This window comes from Danio rerio, chromosome 2 (genome assembly GCF_052040795.2).
Source record: "Danio rerio strain M-AB ecotype USA chromosome 2, GRCz13ab, whole genome shotgun sequence".
In the NCBI taxonomy this organism is placed as follows: domain Eukaryota; kingdom Metazoa; phylum Chordata; class Actinopteri; order Cypriniformes; family Danionidae; genus Danio; species Danio rerio.
Window position 1 is genome coordinate 58,004,912 of NC_141022.1, and position 17,046 is coordinate 58,021,957.

Sequence of the window (17,046 nt, forward strand, 5' to 3'; positions counted from 1 at the left end):
TATATATATATATAAACAGTGTGTGTGTGTGTGTGTGTGTGTGTGTGTGTGTGTGTGTGTGTGTGTGTGTGTGTGTGTGTGTGTGTGTATATATATATATATATATATATTTATAAGAGGTGGGTTAATGCGAGACTATTATCACGCGATTAAAAAATCTGCATTAATCTTTTCTCAAAGTTGGGTTGGGATCTGGGTCTATTCTACGCAAGCTATGATGACTTTCACTCTTGAATCAAATCAGCAGGATGCCTGACTTAAACTGCAGTTCGGCAGTTTCACTTTAACTCATGAACATCTCATTCATGCTCCGTGACAAACTGGGGTATTAGACACAAATAAGAAGTAAGGACTGGTGAGAGTGTTATGGAATTAAAAAACGCTGAAAGAAAGAAAAAAAAAAACTTGTGCATTTTGCGATGTGTGTGTGTGTGTGTGTGTGTGTGTGTGCGTGTGTGTGTGCGGCCCTTTACTGACAGTCACATGTGTGGATCTTGTTGCAAAATATGGTGAAAACTCCTACATGACAGTAATAGTTTGATTGCGGCGTTTACTTTAATTATACCACTAATATCTGCATAATCCACATGTCTTGATTGCGTTTCTGTTTAGTTCAGTTATGACTTTAGTCGCATTAAGATGAGCAAAAATCCCTGTTTTGAGCTTATGTAGGCCTACAGTTCAAAAATGATGTTTAACTGAATAAACAGTTAGTAAACACAAGTACATCTTATTGAACATCATTTATTTTCATCACCAATTATCATAGTAGAACAGTTTCTCAGGCAGTTTGTGATGCATTTTAGAAACGGGAGACGAGCCCCTGTCAAATGTGCCACCTGGCTTGAGAAACCTGATCTCAAAGAAGACTTATTATTTACCACACATATTCTGAATGCCTTTGGCAGAATTCTAATGAGCCATTTTAATCTAGATTAATTCATATATATATTATATATACAGTTGTAGTCAGAATTGTTAGCCCCCCTAAATTATTAGCCCCCCAATTTATTTTTTTCCCAGATTTCTGTTTGACAAAGAGAAGATTTTTTTAAACACATTTCTAAACATAATAGTTTTAAATGTCTAAAAAGGAATGGAAGTGAATGAGAATGAGAGCTTTTATGAAGCTTTTGTTTCGAATCAGTGGTTTTGAGCGCTATTAAATTACCAATTTCAGTAAACGAGGCTTTGTTACATCGTTACTCATTTAAAACATTTTTAAAAATTCAATGGTTTGAACTTTTGGTTTGGCCGTAGTGTATAAGTGTGTGTTTGTGTGAATGTTAGAGTGTATGGGTGTTTCCCAGTAGTGGGTTGCGGCCGGAAGGACATCCGCTGTGTAAAACATATGTCAGAATAGCTGGCGGTTCATTCCACTGTGACTTGAGAGAGGAGTTGACCACGATGACGACTGGGGTCGAGTCCGGGAAAGAGCGGTTCCAGAAACCAGGCAAGACAAAAACAGAACCAAAAAATAAAACACACGAGTGAATAACAGAGTGAGAATGTGTAAAAATCTCAAAACGGGGTAAAAATCAGATGAGGGCTTTTCTTTGGCAGGACGGCTTTTGTAAACCGTCAGTTGGGTTTTGGGAATTAAGCGGGCGAGCGGGTCAATCGGTAAAATTGTTGGGTTTAGGTAAGGAGGGGATGGTCGATTGGCCAGTCGCCCAGTCAATCATACAGTCATTCAGTCAGTCGACAGCAGCCTCTGGTGGGTTTACGCGAGAACAGCGCGGGCACAAGCGTCACTCACGAGAGACATTTGAGATGCGAAAAAAGTGCACACAGTGGCCTTTCGCGGATTCGCGCAAACAAAAAACTGCAAAAATACCAACTGTTTTTGGAGACCGAGAATTATGTTGCCAGAGGTTCGTATTTTTTAAGCGAACACTACGGGGTGATGTGACGCCGTTCCCTTTCGCGCTTGCCGGCTGACCGGTTACCTCCATGTTGAGGGCTTTCCTGCGGCAACCAGTTTGTCCGGTTAGCTCATCTTGTCCGTCGGCGGACTTGAGACGCAGAGAGGAGTGTTGACCATGAGGATGACCGGATTCGAGTCCGGTGAAGAGCGGTTTCAGGTAAGACAAAAACAGAATCCGAATAACAATCCGAATAAGTTAACAAGTTCATAACAGGGTGAGAATGTGATAAAATCAGAAAACGTGGTAAACATCAGATGAAGGCTTTTCTTTTTCTGGATGGCTTTTTTTTTTTTTTTGTAAATTGTTGCTTGGATTTAGGGAAGTAAGCCGGCAGGTGGGTCAATCGATAAAACTGCTTGGGTTAAGGGAAGGATGAGGAGGGTGGGTCGGCTGATTGGCCGGCCGCCCAGTCAATCATTCAGCTAGTCGAACGGACGGTTGTTCAACAGCATCCTCTTGTGGGTTTACGCGAGAACGGCGCTCGCGAGAGATGTTCAAGATGCGAAAAAGCGCGCACAGCAGCCTCTCTCGGATTCCTGAAAACAAAACCTGCACAAATACGTACCTCCAGGGACGTATTTCGCGGTCTCCAGAAACGTCCGTGCAGGGACTACGTTTTCAGAATGTGCCCCGGGTGAATAATACATACCTCCCGGGACGTATTTCGCATTCTTAAGATATGTCCACGGGACTATGTTTTCAAAAAGAGCCTGGGTTGAATATTTGTGTAGTTAATTCAAATTCAAATGTAGTACTGAAAAAAATCATTGGATTTACTCAACAGTTTTTTAAGGTAAGTGGTTGCAAACTATGTATATGGGCTGAATCTGAACAAACAAATTAAGTTTAGTAATGTTCAACTTCATTTGTTTTTTTTTTAAACTCAGCCCGTTTAAATTGTTTGCAACCGCTTACCTTAAAAAGAAACTGAGTAAATCTAATGAGTCATTTAGTAATCTGCAATATCAGACACAGCCTTTGAGAATGTAAACCTCGAACTAAAGAGTCCAATGGCTGTGCCTGGTCGTACGTGGTTTGAGGTCAATATATTAAATGTGTTTAATGTGGTTGATGATTCTCAGAATTAATCCTACAGTATATGAAATTATGTATATATATATATATATATATATATATATATATATATATATATATATATATATATATATATATATATATATACATACATGTCTTTACATTTACACCCGCCAAATGCAGGTAGATTTCAGCTTTGGCGGTTTAGACAGACAATCCCACTAGCCACTTTGGCTGGTTGAAAATAATTTTTAAATTGTAGTTTTCCTAAAAGCAGAGTTCGACAATATAAGGATGACCCAATATGCGTGCAAATGTGATCTTAGAATCGAGAATGTAAATAATTGTAATCACGCGAGCAGAAGAAAGCTAGTGAATACCGAATGAGAGAATGATCGTCACTCGCGCTAACAGCTGATGTGATGCGCGCGACCAAAACACATTTTTTGAGCTGTTGACAGTCGTATATGTGTCCCACACTGCTAAAAACACTATTAGGACACCTATATTTTACTAAAAAGTGTAAATTGGTTGTTTTTGTGTTATTTCAAGCAAATTTGTACTTCCTGTTTGAAACAAATTTTTGAAGCTGCGTCACAGCCATGACATAATAGCGTGTATTCCAGCCTGCAGACTGGACGTCTGTGCCAGAGTGTGTCTTATTACGTCTTACAGTGTGATGCATAAATGCATGAGTAAGGCTTGGTTCAAACCAATCAGCGCGCTCTATTGTGGAACTTCATTAATATTCATTAGTGTCACCGTGTTTACGCCACAAAGACGCCACGTTGTGTCAGCGTGAAGTATTGCTTTTATAGTTTGCTGCCGTTAAGTTTCGTTTTCATTTTCTCTCTGTGAGAGCTCAGTCTCACGTGTGGATTAACAGTGTACGCGACGCTCGACAACAATAACTTACGTGTCTAAGGAGGATTATTGTTTACCTGAGAGCTGTTCTCATCTGCAAACGCTGAAATCTGAATTCGCTTGTAGTATTCTCTCCATAAAGACGCGGCTCTAGTTGCTGGTGATTGTCCTGTCTCTACAGATTTGGTAAGTGAGCGACCAGTGCTCTTTGTTTATTCAGTTTGTTCGTATCGAATTAAGTTACTATTGCACTGAGTGCAGAAATGTTAGCACCGCATTTTGTGACCGGAATAACACACGCGGCTTTCTGATGCTACCTGCCGTGTGCATCTAAGTTTCCGGGAAATGCTGAATTTTTTCTCTCATTCGCCGTGCGGTATCAAACATTGCATGAAAAATACACGCTTGCAGCAGTTCCTTGAATCAAATATCTCGTTTGTCGCGAGAGGCATGAATGAATTCCCTGAATGAAAGAGCCAAACTGCAGTTAAAGTCCAACTTTTAATAATTTGGCAAATAATTCGACTACAGATGTCCATGTAAACACAGTCACATTGTCCGCTGTGGGTGTGTATTTTGACTCTGAAACTCGCGCGTGCACAAATAGACACTCCCACACCATCCCACTTTAGTTCCTCCGACATCCCCCCCTAAACAGAGCTGGACACGCCCACTTTTCTGACTTTTTCCAAAGTGGAGGTGTGAAAACACCCTGCTGAAACGAGGGGGTTTCATGGCCCTTTAAAACGTGTGCGCGCGACTGCTTAACACGTGCGCGCTACCGAATCGTGAAGCAACCGTGTCTGGAACAGGTTCTGGAAACGCAACTGTCATCGGTTCTCTTTCAAATAAACTAGACAAAAAGTGATGAACATGCACCCACAGTCCTGATGCTTTTAAGAGCTCAAAACTTGTTTTTTTTTAAGCAGCACCAGTTGCTTTCACTTTGAACAGATTATTAAATTGCCTAAAAAGTTAACCGTGAGCATGTGATCATCCTTTCATTATCACACACGGTATGTTTCACCTGCTTTCATTTGCTTACGGTTTTCTTTGCTTTCAGTTTTGTTATAATGGTTTAATTATCTTTTTTTACAACATTGCTTTAATGGGAGATGAACTCTCCATTTATGTGCAGTTAACTGGTGATCCGAGAGATCTTTAGCCAGGACAGATTACCAAGCATATTTTTGATACATGACAATAGTTATTTTTTAAAAGTCAATTGCTTTTCGTTCTTTTTTTAAGAAATGATTTGTTAAATAAAAAGTATAGTATACAGCTATATCTTGCTTGTTTTGACACATTAAAACATTTGTGGCTAAGAAATAATTATTGTTTAGTGTGGTTATAGAGATAAATTTGGTAAATCGTTGTTTTTGAGCTCTAAAAAAAGTCATGTGAAATAAAAACTAATTGCAATGTAACACTATGAATCCATGACTCCTTTGCTTATGCTTATTGAGCAAACCCATACTCGGCACACAAAAAGTGAAATGAATGAGGACGCATGTGGACATAACACAAAATTTAAATCAAGCAATTTTAGCATGTCAACGTCAAATTTATGCATATAAAATATATTTTCCCAACAAAAAAATTGTGGCTAGTGAAAATGCAGAGTGGCTAGTAACATTGGAAAACTACTAGCCACAGTGGCCGGTGATTAAAAAAGTTAACATAAAGCCCTGTATGTATATATATATATATATATATATATATATATATATATATATATATATATATATATATATATATATATATATATATATATATATATATATATTTATATATATATATATATATATGTATATGTATATATATATATATATATATATATATATATATATATATGTATATATATATATATGTATATATATATGTATATATATATATATATATATATGTATATATATATATATGTATATATATATATATATATATATATATGTATATATATATATGTATATATATATATATATATATATATATATATATGTATATATATGTATATATATATATATATATATATATATATATATATATATATATATATGTGTGTATGTATGTATATATATGTATATATATATATATATATATATATATATATATGTGTATGTATATATATATATATATATATATATATGTATATATGTATATATATATATATATATGTATATATATGTATGTATATATATATATATATATATATATATATATATATATATATATATATATATATATATATATATATATATATATATATATGTATATATATATATATATATATATATATGTATATATATATATATATATATATATGTATATATATATATATATATATATATATATATATATATATATATATATATATATATATATATATATATATATGTATATATGCTGCTAAATAATCTGAGAAAGCTACCTGCCATAGATTTGCTTATAGCTTCTTTTATTTCTGCTTTATGCTTTGACGCTGCTTTATGGCATCATGAGTCTACAAATAACCTGTTTTTATAATCAATGGGTCGGATAATTAAGATTTAGATCAAGGGAATATTTTATCATTGACTGCGCCTGATTTAAAGCATTTTCCTATTGGATTGGCTCATGTTTATTGGTGGAGGCCATCACTGGTTAATCTTTTTCTGCTTTGGGTCACTTAAAACACTGTTCATCCAGCATGAAAAGTCACGGCCTGTTCATCTCTCATGTGTGAAGGCTTTGATGAAAACAGAGCTGGTGTTTATTTCTTTAAAGCTTCTTATTGGCTGCTTTATTGCATGACTGAGCTTCACTGCCAAACCCAAGACCCCGTCAACATCCCACCGTAGAGCTGCCAAAAAGCTTTTAGCATTATTATTGTTGGCAAGAAGCATATATACAGTAGTATAATACAAAGCTTACCTGTGTTGTCTTCAAATATTTCCCAAATGATGTTTAACAGAGCAAGGAATTTTTCACAGTATTTCCTATGATATTTTTTCTTCTGGAGAAAGTCTGATTTGTTTTATTTAGGCTAGAGTAAAAGCAGTTTTTAATTGTTTTAAAGTCATTTTAAGGTCAATATTATTAGCCCCCTTAAGCAATATTTATTTTCGGTTGTCTACAGCAGAGATGCCCAAACTAGGGCCTGGGGGCCAAAGTTGGCCCTTGGTAACCTTTAATTTGTCCATCCAGTCTTAGAAGGGAGGTAGTTTTTTTGGTAGTTTGTTTTATTGTTGAGCTACAAAACAGCAAAGTGAATTGAAATGATTCAACTAAATGTTGTAAATGAATCAGATTTTAAAAATACACTGTCACTGATGGGTAAAAGACAATGCAGAAAACATCAGCAGAGGCATGCGCAGCTTTAATAGTGTATTTTTGTCATTGATCTCTATTGTAGAAAACATCAGCAGAGGCATGCACAGCTTTAATAGTGTATTTTCTTCATTGATCTTTATTGTGTGAAGAAGGAATTGAGTTTTTATTGTAATTAATTCATTATAAAATGTAATATAATGTATATATATATATATATATATATATATATATATATATATATATATATATATATATATATATATATATATATATATATATATATATTGCACTATTTAATATGATTAAATCTGTTTAATAATCATATGAAATAAATTAAGAAATTACCCATAGCAAGTTTAATGTAATAACACTATTTTAACATAACAATGTTTTAAAGTTTTTTTTGGAACAACTTATTATTTTATGATTAATCCATTGGTGTTGAGACAACCTGAATAAATAGTTTGGAACCGTGCATTTATTTACACTGCGTTTTGGGTTATTTACCTTCGGCTCATGGCCCTCAATTAAGTTTGGTTTTCATAAAAAAAAGTTCAGGCACCCCTGGTCTACAGAACAGACCACTGTTATACAATGACTTCCCTAAAACCCTATTTCTAACCTAATTAACCTAGTTAAGCCTTTAAATGTTACTTTAAGATGAATACTAGTGTCTTGAAAAATATCTTGTCAATTATTATTTACTGTCATCATGGCAAAGATAAAATAAATCAGTTATTAGAAATTAGTTATTAAAATGATGTTATTTATTATTAATAATATAATGTTTAGAAATATGCTGAAAAAATCTTCTTTCTGTTGAACAGAAATTGTGGAAAAAATGTTTGCAGGAGGACTAATAATTCTGACTTTAACTGTTTGCATAGATAATCAGTTGTAAATAAATAGTGTATTATCAGTAGATTATGGAGTTTGCATGTTTTTCCCATGTTGGCATGGGTTTCCTCCCAGTACTCTGGTCTCTGTGTGTGAATGAGTGTGTGTGTGTGTGTGTGTGTGTGTGTGTGTGTGTGTGTGTGTGTGTGTGTGTGTGTGTGTGTGTGTGTGTGTGTGTGTGTGTGTGTGTGTGTGTGTGTGTGTGTGTGTGTGTGTGTGTGTGTGTGTGTGAATGAGTGTGTGAATGAGTGTGTGAATGAGTGTGTGAATGAGTGTGTATGGGTGTGTTTAGTGATGGGCTGCAGCTGGAAGGGCATTCACTGCTTAAAGCATATGCTGGATAAGTTGGCGGATCATTCCGCTGTGGCGACCCCTGATTAATAAAGGGACTAAGCCGAAAAGAAAAATGAAAGAATAAATATATAAGATAATATATATAACAGGGAATACTGTGAAAAATGTCCATGTTCTGTTCAACAGCATTTGGGAAATATTTGAAAAAGGATTGAAATTTGACACAAGGACTAATAATTTTGTCTTCAGTTTTAGTTAAAATTTTTAATAAGCTGGTGATATTTATTTTGTTTATATTAAAACACATTTCCTTTATTTAACTCAGATTAGTTTTAATTAATTTGTTAATTTTTTTATAATTAGTTATTTAAATAAAGGTTATGTTGTAATATGTAATGACATAATCTTTATTTTACATTTTTTTATTTTAATAAGTAAAATATCATTAAAAATCAAATAATGCTAGTAATCTCACTTTTTTGTTTTTATTTTATTATCAGAATTTTAAAACAATTATTTTTATTAATGAAATAAACAATTAAATTAATGATTTATATGTGCAATGATTTATAAATGCATTAATGTCAAAAATTACATGTTATATTTTAGTTATTGAAATTGGTTATGTTGTCTTATTAAAATATTGGCTAATGGTACAATTAATATTGATTAAAAATGACATTAAAATATATTATATAACTATTAATATTATTATTATTATTATTGAATAATAATATTTATAATAATAAGAATTATATTTTAATAATACTATTGATAATATAATATAATTATTTTTATTAGTGTTGTTGTTGTTGTTGTTATTAATACAATGTTAAATTATTATTAGCATTATTATTATTGTCATTATTTCATTAGGAATATCATATTATAAATTTGTTTTAAGACAGCATTAGTTCATTATCCATTAGAAATTGTGTTGAAATGATGATTTTGACTGAATCTTGGGTTTGTCAGGACACCGTTAGACTTGAATCTTATCGTCACTGCACATTTTGGGTTATTGGTTGTAAGACTCATGTATCCCCATCGCATGCGCTTCATAACCAGTGTTTTGCATTCTTTTCTCCCCCTTCCCTTCTTTCTTCTCTCTCTCTTTCTCTCTCTTCGTCCCTCATTTCATCCCCAGATGTTTCAGCCCATAATCCTGTTCCTCCTCATTCTCGTCCTCTTCTCGTCTCTCTCCTACGCCATCATTTTTAAGTTGGTTTTTCTTTTTGCGCTCTTCTTCGTCTTGTAGCCCTGCTGCCTCTTTCTTTATTTTCTTTTACTTTCTCTAATTTTTTTTATAAAAGGGGAAATTCACCCAAAAATGGAAATTCACTCACCATTTTAGTCACACTAAACTTTATGAGTTTGAAGAAAGCTGAAAACATGTAACCATTGACTTCCATAGCAAGAAAATAAACACTACGGAACTCAATGGTTACAGGTTTTTTGCGTTCTTCAAAATATCTATAAACTGAGGAAAGACACCCATGAAAGTTAAAAATGGTAATTTACTCAATATTCTGTCACCCTAAAGTGGTTATTATGAGATTTGTTATTCTGTTGAATGCAAAAAACTGTATTTTGAAGAAAGCTGAAAACATCAGAAAAAATAAATAAATAAATAAACACTATAGAAGTCAATGGTTACAGGTTTTTGAAGTTTTTCAAAACATCTTCCTTACTGAAGAAAGTCAGTCATAAAGGTAAAAATAAAAAATAAAAAAATTACTCATTAGTCACCCTAAAACGAACACTATGGAAGTCAATGGTTACAGGTTTCCAACATTTTTTAAAACATCTTCCTAACTGAAGACACTCATAAAAGTTAAAAAAAAAAAAAATTACTCTGTATTTAGTCACCCTAAAGTGGTTATTTCGTTATTCAGTTGAATTCAAAAGACCAAAGAAAGCTGAAAAACATCAGAAAAACAAACACTATGGAAGTCAATGGTTACAGGTGTACAGTGTATTTCAAAATATCTCCCTACCTGAAGGAAGACACTCATAAAGGTAAAGAAAAAATGGAAATTTTCTCACAGTTTAGTCACTCTAAAGTGGTTATAAAAACAAACACTATGGAAGTCAATGGTTACATGTTTCCAACATTTTTCAAAATATTTTCCTACCTGAAGAAAGACACTTATGAAGGTAAAAAATGTAAATTTCCTCACTATTTAGTCACCCTAAAGTGGTTATTTTGTTATTCTGTTGAATGCAAAAGACCAAAGGAAGCTGAAAAACATCAGAAAAACAAACACTATGGAAGTCAATGGTTACAGGTGTACAACATTTTTCAAAATATCTTCCTAACTAACAAAAGACACTCATAAAGGTACAAAATTGACATTTCTCACTATTTAGTCACCCTAAAGTGGTTATTAAAAATTTTAATAAATAAACACTATGGAAGCCAATGGTTACAGGTTTCCAACATTTTTCAAAATATTTTCCTAACTAAAGAAAGTCACTTATAAAAGTAATAAATGTAAATTTAGTCATTATTCAGTCACCCTAAAGAGGTTATTGTGAGTTTTGTTGTTCTGTTGAATGCAAAAGACCAAGGAAAGCTGAAAAACATCAGAAAAACAAACACTACGGAAGTCAATGGTTACAGGTTTTCAGCATTTTTCAAAATATCTCCCTAACTGAAGAAAGACACTTATAAAGGTAAAGAATGGAAATTCCCTAAAGCGGTTATAAAAACAAACACTATGGAAGTCAATGGTTACAGGTGTACATTTTTCCAAATATCTTCCTAGCTGAAGAAAAACACTCATAAACAAGTAAAGGGTGAGTAAAATGACCAAATGTTCAGTTTTTGGGTGAACTTTCCCTTTAGATCACACTCATTTTTTGAAGTACTCTTTGTTGCATTTCACACTTTTGAGTTTTGCCAGTTTTCCCCCCTCCTCACTCTTTCTGGTGTCATCTGTGTGTGTGTGTTTGTCTGGGCGCGTGTGTTTTTGTGGATCACATCCCTCTGTGTCCTCTATCGTCCGTCCGTCCGTCTGTGCCGTCTGTCCCTCTGGTCCCTCACTCTCAGTCCGGGCGCAGGGAGGAGCAGGAGAGCTGTGTAGACCGGCCCAGAGGAGCCGCGGGCCTCTCTAGATACACCAGACCACACACTTTCAGATCCGAGGTCAGTGCCTCGTCCATCTCCCTCTCCAACATAAGACCTCTGATGCCTTTACTAGTGTCCTCGCAGTGCCTTAAAGGAACACTCCACGCTTTTATTTACTGGAAGTACGTCCAATTTACAGCTCTCTAGAGTAGGGCTGCAGTGAGTGAAGTGAAGTGAGTATTGTCAAGTATGTTTACGCATACTCGAAATTGGCCCTCTGCTTTTAAAACATCCAAGTGCACACACACGAGTGAGAAGCGAGACCACACACACACACACACACACACACACACACACACACACACACACACACACACACACACACAGAGAGCTATTGCTTCCAGCTATATTCTGGCAGAGTCCTGGCAGGAGCACTTTTAGCTTAGCTTAGCATAAATCATTGAATCGGATTAGACCATTAGCATCTCGCTCAGAAATGACTAATAATAATCTTCCTATTTAAAGCTTGACACTTTTGTAGTGACACAAATGTAACAAAAAAAAGACTGATATTTATAGGAACTATACTCTCCTTCCGGCGTAGTAATCAATCAACTTTTTGGTTAAACCATAGCTGCAGCTGGCGCAATAATACATCAATAATTTTTTTTTTAATTTTATACTTCTGGATAATTTTCTGATTAGTATATTAGTTTTATTTTTAAAACCGTTTTGTGTGTAATTAATATTGTCATTAATTGTAATGTGTATATTTTATATACACTCACCGGCCACTTTATTAGGTACACCTTACTAGTGCCAGGTTTGACCCGCTTTTGCTTTCAGAACTGCCTTAATCCTTTGTGGCATTGATTCAACAAGGTACTGGAAATATTCCTCAGACATTTTGCTCCATATTGACATGATAGCATCACACAGTTGCTGCAGATTTGTCGGCTGCACATCCATGATGGGAATCCATTCCACCACATCCCAAAGGTGCTCTATTGGATTGAGCTCTGGTGACTGTGGAGGTCATTTGTGTACAGTGAACTCATTGTCATGGTCAAGAAACCAGTCTGAGATGATTGGCGCTTTATGACATGGCGCGTTATCCTGCTGGAAGTAGCCATCAGAAGATGGGTAGACTGTGGTCATAAAGGGATGGACATGGTCAGCAACAATACTCAGGTAGGCTGTGGTGTTGACACGATGCTCAATTGGTACTTTTGGGCCCAAAGTGTGCCTCCACACCATTACACCACCACCACCTGCCTGAACCGTTGATACAAGACAGTATGGATCCATGCTTTCATGTAGTTGATGCCAAATTCTGACCCAACCATTCGAATGTGGCAGCAGAAATGGAGACTCATCAGACCAGGCAACATGTTTCTAATCTTCTATTGTCCAGTTTTGGTGAGCCTGTGTGAATTTTGGCCTCAGTTTTCTGTTCTTAGCTGACAGGAGCGGCACCCGCTGTGGTCTTCTGCTGCTGTAGCCCATCTGCCTCAAGGTTGTATGTGTTGTGTGTTCAGAGATGCTCTTCTGCAGAGCTCGGATGAATCGAGTGCTTATTTGAGTTACTGTTGCCTTTCTATCAGCTGGAACCAGTCTGGCCATTCTCCTCTGACCTCTGGCATCAACAAGGCATTTGCACCCACAGAACTGCCGCTCACTGGATATTTCCTCTTTTTCTGACCATTCTCTGTAAACCCTAGAGATGGTTGTGCATGAAAATCCTAGTTGATCAGCAGTTTCTGAAATACTCTGACTGGCCTATCTGGCACGAACAACCATGCCACCTTCAAAGTCACTTAAATCCCCTTTCTTCCCCATTCTGATGCTCGGTTTGAACTGCAGCAGATCGTCTTGACCATGTCTACACGCCTAAATGCATTGAGTTGCTGCAATGGGATTGGCTGATTATAAATTTGCGTTAACGAGCAGTTGGACAGCTGTACCTAATAAAGTGGCCAGTGAGTGTATATGGTTTCCATTAGTCAATGCTTAATAACATATTTACTAACATGAATAAACAATACATCTGTTGCAATATTTATTCATCTTTGTGAATAGTTTGAAAATAGTCTTTCCGTTTTTTAGTTCATGCTAACTCATTTTAACAAGCGCCACTTTGGGTTTTTAGTAATGCATTAATAAATGCTGTGCTGCTATAATTATCCCGCTTTTCAATAAGGAAAAATAGTGATACTATAAAAAGAAAGAAAATAAAGTAGCATAATAAATGTTTAATGCATAATAAATAATGATAGATTATCAGTTGAAGGCAAGACAACTAAAGAGGGGTGCATTACATATCACATGTGAAACACACATGAAACATTGGACAGCCGATTTGAATGCTATCACTCGATTGAATGGGTGTTATCAGTGGTTATCAGCTGATCGAAATGGGCCAGTAGGGGCCTTCTGCACCTAGTAGTAAGCTCAGAAAGCTGTTATCATCCATCCACATGGTTAATCAGCTATAGATCACATACGGCGATGGCCGGAAGTTAACGAGAATTATTTATGTTATTTATTAAATTTCCCATTAATTGTATTTTATTAACGTCTACCCCAAACCCTAAACCCAACCATCACAGTAATGCAATGTAATCTGGATCTGGAGTCTTTGGTATAGCTGATTAACCATGTGAATGGATGATAACAGCCTTCTGAGCCTACCAGTGGGTGCAGAAGGCCCCTACTGGCCCATATCTATCAGCTGATAACCACTGATAAAGCCCATTCAATCGAGTGATAACATTCGAAGCCGGTGCATTGGTTTTTGAGACATTTACTTGTTTAAAGAAGTAATAACATGATTGCACTGTTTTGTTATTAAATGAAAAAAGCTAAAAGTTATGTTCGTGTGTGTTACAACTGTGACTTTACCATGTTTTTTTCTAAATTCTTCAACATTTACAACACTCCCTTAAAAGGCCGCAAGGGAGCTCACTAGGTTTTGAAACAGATCCTGTATTTAAGAAAGAAAGACGGCACACTTTAGGATGCAAAAGAATTCTCCCCAGCTTCATTTAATTGAATAAAATGCTATAAATCTTTAATGTAATAAAGCATAATGGAAGCGAGCCAATTGTCATAAAAAATCACTCTCAATTATTTTACATCCGGTTATTAGACCCAAAGGAACATCAACAGCACTGATGCAACCCAATGAAAGACTAAATCTGGCCGAGAGCAGTTCGTTCATTAGAATCATTTGATTCACACCATTGTTTTCACAGTGATTCTTTTTGGTTTCTTCTCACTTCGCTCACAATCACTGCTGTTTATTTAACGTCACACTGGTTTGTCATGAGTTAAAATCACTCTCCATCTGCTCACGCAGGAGCTTCGATGTTTCTGTTGAACTTGTGACTGTTCTAAAGAAAAACAACTGTATGTGTGTTAGTTATGTCATCGGTTAAGTTACTGTATATGCAATTGCATTGAATTTGCTTTGTCTATATGTTTGTTTAGGCTTCAGTTTATGTGCCATTATTGTATAGGCTAAATAATATAGATAAACAGCATTATGTTGCCTTCAGGTTCTCTTTTTTCTCTAATTTTGAATGAAAAAATAAACAAATACTTATTTATTTATTTATTTAATTTATTTAATTAACTTATTTAAATTGTTTTATTTATGTATTTAAGTTAAATAAGTTCAATAAATATTTTTTTGAAAATATATAAATATATAAGTTAAGTTCAATAAGTTAAGTAAATACATAAATAATTAAGTAAATAATAAATAAAAAAATTAATAAATTAGGTTAAATAAGTTAAGTAAATAATTCAATAAATAAATAGGTAAGGTAAGTTAAATAAGTTAAGTAAATAAATGAATAAATAAGTAAAGTAAGTTAAGTAAATAATAAATAAATAAATAAATGATTAAATAAAGGTAAATAACTTTAATAATAATAAAAATAATAAGTAAGTTAGCAAATAAAATAAATAAATAAATGAATATGTAAATATAAGGTGAATTAAGTAAATAAAAAATGTAAAAATTAAAAACAAATGAGTTAAGTAAATTATATATATATATATATATATATATATATATATATATATATATATATATATATATATATATATATATTATACATATATACACCTATTTAAAGTAAGTTAAGTAAATAAAAAAATAAAAACAAATAAGTTATGTAAACGAAAAATAAAAAAACAAATAAGTTAAATAAATAAAAAAACAGGTAAAGTAAATAAAAAATAAAAACAAATAAGTAAGTTAAGTTAATAAAAAATAAATAGATAATTTTTAAAAGTTAAGTAAATTAATGAGTTAAGTAAATGAATAAATAAGTAAAAGAAATAAATAAGTAAAGAAAGTTAAGTAGATAAATAAATAAAAAAATAAAAACAAGTTATGTAAATGAAAAGTAAATAAATAAGTTAAATTAATAAAAACAAATAATTAAGTTAAGTAAATAAAAAAATAAATAAAAACAAATGAGTGAGTTAAGTAAATAAAAAATAAATAAATAAAATAATAAAAGTAAATAAATAAGTCAAGTAAATAAATAAATAGGTAAAGTAAATAAATAAGTAAAGTAAGTTAAGTACATAAGTAGGTTAAATAAGAAATAAATAAATAAAGTTAAATAAGTTAAGTAAATAAAAATCAATAAATAAAGTTAAGTAAATTTAAAAAAAAGAAATAAGCAAAGAAATAAATAAAATAAACACACAAGAGTAAACATTTTCTTTTTTACATTTAATTATAAGCTGGTTTATACATTTATTATACAATAAAAAAAGAGATTAAAGCATAAAAATAAATAAAACTTTCTAGCATGTAAAATTAACTTTCTCTAAATATCTATTTCTCTTTTAATTATATTGTTGAAATGACTTGAAGGCAGCATATGCTTATATTACAGCATGTGTAAAATTCATGTGTGAATCTTCACTCATACAAATAAAACATTTGTTATAACTTACAAACAATGGCACAGCTTCAACAATTCAGAGCAGAAATAAATGTGAATTAACCATGAGCTTTATTCATCTTAGTCTATATAGCCACTGAATTCATTATCTGGATTTGTAGCATTATTAGGACAGTGTTGCGAGATTGTATTAATCCATACTGTTATCAAATTAGCATCTGTAAGTAGGGATTATTGCATCATATTCCTGCAGTGATTTATTGATAGAATCTAATAATCATTTGGCCTCAGATCTGGCTTGAAGCATTTCACTGCTGTATGTTTGTCTGCATGAGACTGATGGTGTCTCTTCTGAAAGTGCTGTGATTTTGAGACTGGTGTTCTGTATTCTGCTGGGGTCCAGTTTCGCGACCCTGTCCTGCCTGAGCTGGGAACGCCAACCCGAGAGATACAGCTCCGTCTGGACCACGAGCGGAGATTGAGAGCTGGAGCAGAGGACAGAGAAGGCTTTACTTCATCTATCACTCAGGTACATAAGCAACATGCCTAAAATGAAATTAAATGTTATAGAGGCTTAAGAAGATCATTTCGATGATAAATGGTTCTGCAAATAGAGGAACAGAGAAATAAAAGGTTCTGGAAATAAGTAAAAAATAATCAGTTTTAGAGGAAAAAGAATGTCAGTCCAAATCTAAATTCAATAGTTCTGAAAAAAATGTTCCTC

The 17,046-nt window shown here is 33.5% G+C and overlaps 1 protein-coding gene and 1 long non-coding RNA gene across 9 annotated transcripts in view; one reads left to right on the plus strand and one right to left on the minus strand.

Annotated features, from left to right (window-relative positions):
* Window positions 1–17,046, minus strand: part of LOC147846549 (uncharacterized) — a 1,651,758-nt gene that overhangs the window by 1,456,148 nt on the left and 178,564 nt on the right. The window lies entirely within an intron of this gene.
* mtcl1 (microtubule crosslinking factor 1) overlaps window positions 1–17,046 on the plus strand; it is a 133,700-nt gene that overhangs the window by 66,038 nt on the left and 50,616 nt on the right. For 5 of the 8 annotated variants that reach the window (XM_087241412.1, XM_087241408.1, XM_087241409.1 and 2 more), the window contains exons 6-7: window positions 11,380–11,475; window positions 16,726–16,851. In XM_087241412.1, coding sequence (XP_087097538.1) covers window positions 11,380–11,475; window positions 16,726–16,851 — 222 coding nt within the window. The remainder of the gene's footprint in view (window positions 1–11,379; window positions 11,476–16,725; window positions 16,852–17,046) is intronic. The other 3 variants (XM_087241410.1, XM_087241411.1, XM_087241415.1) reach the window with 1 other exon arrangement.